This window comes from Tachyglossus aculeatus, chromosome 1 (assembly GCF_015852505.1).
Source record: "Tachyglossus aculeatus isolate mTacAcu1 chromosome 1, mTacAcu1.pri, whole genome shotgun sequence".
In the NCBI taxonomy this organism is placed as follows: domain Eukaryota; kingdom Metazoa; phylum Chordata; class Mammalia; order Monotremata; family Tachyglossidae; genus Tachyglossus; species Tachyglossus aculeatus.
This window is the reverse complement of record NC_052066.1, coordinates 92,442,894-92,446,131: the sequence shown is the minus strand read 5'-3', so window position 1 is coordinate 92,446,131 and position 3,238 is coordinate 92,442,894. Positions and strand designations below refer to the sequence as shown.

The 3,238-nt window shown below is 54.1% G+C and overlaps 1 protein-coding gene across 1 annotated transcript; it reads left to right on the top strand.

Annotated features, from left to right (window-relative positions):
- The first annotated feature begins 313 nt into the window (after positions 1-313).
- RAP2B (RAP2B, member of RAS oncogene family) lies at positions 314-1,171 on the top strand. Its single transcript, XM_038748311.1, has one exon. The coding sequence runs from the start codon at positions 398-400 to the stop codon at positions 947-949; it is 552 nt and encodes a 183-aa protein (XP_038604239.1). The 5' UTR covers positions 314-397; the 3' UTR covers positions 950-1,171.
- The last annotated feature ends 2,067 nt before the right edge of the window (positions 1,172-3,238 follow it).

Here is a 3,238-nt window from a genome sequence, read left to right as displayed (position 1 = left end):
CTTGGAGCAGCAGCAGAAGTACCAGCACAGTCCTTGCAGCAGCAGCAGCAGCAGCACAGTCCTTGCAGGAACACAGCGTTTGCAGCAGCAGCAGCAGCACTTTCCTTGCAACAGAAAGCTCCTCTAGCAGTAGCAGCAGCCCCCCTCCGGTTGCCCCAGGGAGGTTGGCATCGCCCCCCACCTCCGGAGGCCGCCTGAATGCAGGACACCGAGCCCGAGTGAGGTCCTCGCCGGCCGGGGGAGGGGCGGGGGCGAGGGAGGGGAGGAGGGTCTCCTCCCCCTCTCTCCCCCCCATCCCCACCCCCTCGCCCTCTTCTCCTTCTTCTTCTCCCTCCTCCTCCTCCTCCGCCCGCCCCCGTCCCCCCCGGCGGCGGGCAGAGGGGCGCGTGGGGGGGCCATGCGAGAGTACAAAGTGGTGGTGCTGGGCTCGGGCGGGGTGGGCAAATCGGCCCTGACCGTCCAGTTCGTCACGGGCTCCTTCATCGAGAAGTACGACCCCACCATCGAGGACTTCTACCGCAAGGAGATCGAGGTGGACTCGTCGCCGTCGGTGCTGGAGATCCTGGACACGGCGGGCACCGAGCAGTTCGCCTCCATGCGGGACCTGTACATCAAGAACGGCCAGGGCTTCATCCTGGTCTACAGCCTGGTCAACCAGCAGAGCTTCCAGGACATCCGGCCCATGCGGGACCAGATCATCCGCGTCAAGCGGTACGAGAAGGTGCCCATGATCCTGGTGGGCAACAAGGTGGACCTGGAGGGCGAGCGGGAGGTGGCCTACGGCGAGGGCAAGGCCCTGGCCGAGGAGTGGGGCTGCCCCTTCCTGGAGACCTCGGCCAAGAACAAGGCCTCGGTGGACGAGCTCTTCGCCGAGATCGTCCGGCAGATGAACTACGCCGCCCAGCCCAACGGCGACGACCAGTGCTGCTCCGGCTGTGTCATCCTCTGAAACGGGCAGCGGGTGCCAGCCGGGGGGACAGGGAGACGGGGAGGGGGGTGCCAAGCCGGCCTCCCTGCCCGGGCCTGGCGCCGGAGGCGGACTCCGAAGGCCTCCTCCCCCCGCACCCCGACTTCTTTCTAAATGTGATTTCGTTTTCTCCTCCTTTGGAGAGGCTAACGCTTCCTGCGAGATGATGGGAAACGACTCGGCACTGTAGTAGGCCCTCCCGGGGGCGGGACGGGGGGTGGGGGGGGAGGGTGGGGCCCGCTTGTATCGAACAGCCGAAATCTTTTGGTGGAGATGTGGCTTTTTTCAGCATGTGCGTTTCTCGTTGATCCTGTAATTGTCGCGTTTTTGCCCCCCCTCCCCTCCGTGTAAGTAGCCGTTTGTAGGGGGCCTGGAAAAGTTCCCAGTTCCAAGAGGGGGAGGGGGGCGAGGAAGACCGTGCCCACCACGGTCACTTAACAGCTCGGGGGATTTAAATATTCAGACGGGAAAGCCTGGAGAAGCCGATGAAGAAGCTGAAGAAGCCTTCATGCACCCACTCCCATCCACTCACCTATCCATCCACCCACACACCCACCCATCCACCTGCCCATCCATCCATCCATCCACCTACGCACCCACCCACCCATCCATCTACCCACCCATCCACCCACCCACCCATCCACCCACCCACCCACCCATCCACCCACCCACCCACCCATCCACCCACCCACCCATCCACCCACCCACCCATCCACCCACCCATCCACCCACCCATCCACCCACCCACCCATCCATCCACCCACCCACCCATTCATCCATCCACCCACCCACCCATCCATCCATCCACCCACCCACCCACCCACCCATCCATCCACCCATCCACCAGACCTGGGCTGGAAACTTTTAAGAGGTGGTTACTCTTCGACCGGCTTGCAAAAAAAATTAAAATAAAAAAGGCAGCCCCCCCCCGCCCCCGACTGATTGTGATTCTGAGCAGTTCTATGCAAAGTTGGATTATTGTTACAGTGTGTCCAATCTGAAGTCTTGCACACCTGCAACCGGGACGATTAACTCCAATGCCAATATGGTGGGGGATGCCGGAGAGTGTCTGCTGATATTTGTGGGGGGAAAAAAATCTATTTTGTTTACCTGCTGTATCAAATGGGAGTCTGTGGGAGAGTGGTAGTATTTTTTTTTATCAGCTGTGAAAAGTGTTACAGATCTGCACATTTTTGTTATTGTGGGTGCATCCTTTTTATTTTATTTTTTTGGTTGGCAATAACTGATTTTGATGACTAGCTCTTTAAAATGCAGTACAAAGACTTCCTAAATGTGATTCAGGGGCAACAGCAACCCTGTGTCTAGAGTGCCTTCAAAACTCAGCTGTTCCAGCCGGTGCCAACCTGTGAAAGTTCCACAAAATCCCATTCTCAGCTACTCCCTAAATTCCTTCACAGTTTCAAGAATCCTACTGAACAAACCAGGCCCAGGGGCCCGTTGTTCAGGAAATGTATTTTTCCTTTTTCAGTTGAGCCTTTTCCATGACAAGTCCACATCGCACGAGATTTTCTGGCGTCATTTAATTCAAATTTTCAGGAATTTAAGCCCTTCTGTCCCTCCCTCCTGCCCCTCGTTATTTTTGTTCTTTGTCGTAGGGTGTTCTGCCAGCCAGCCAGCCAAGAGCAAAATTTTAATGTTGTGATGTACCAAGAAAATTCTGACTAATTGTAATTTTAATTCAAACCTGCGTTTAATAGTTGTCTCTTCATTTTAAGACTTTTAATACAAATGCCTTTTTAAAAAAATGAACCCCGAAATCCTGTTTGTGTTTTTGTTTTATGACCTGGAAGAACAAATAAGCTGTCATGGCCAATGTGAAAGTGCTGTACCACATCTTGAGGAAAGTGGGAAGGGGGTGGTGACAGAAGTGAAAGAACGTGGCTAAGACTTGGATATGGCTTTCATGTCTGCCGACTGTGAGAATAAGACAGGGCGATACCATTATTAAATCTTATTCCCTTTGAAACCAAAGTCTTGGTCTAGTAAGTAGGGATGTGAACCACGTAATTACTGCATGGATTTTCTTAGTTACTGGGAAAATCTGGATTAACAGAGTTGAAAAGAGTGAACTGTTTCTCCCCCTCCCCTTTTTTTTGTAAAAAAAAAATGTGAATTATGTAACCAAAACGACTCTTCCTGCTGCACCCTCCCCCCCTCAGATTCTTCAAATTATATCAACCATTTTTTTTGTAATGGGTTTGGTTGGGACGGGACCATACCTACCTTTGGGTTTTGATTTGAAAATGGACT

Bases quoted from the DNA above. Each gene is read 5' to 3' on its own strand.
- RAP2B (XM_038748311.1), top strand. From the start codon at position 398: ATGCGAGAGTACAAAGTGGTGGTGCTGGGCTCGGGCGGGGTGGGCAAA.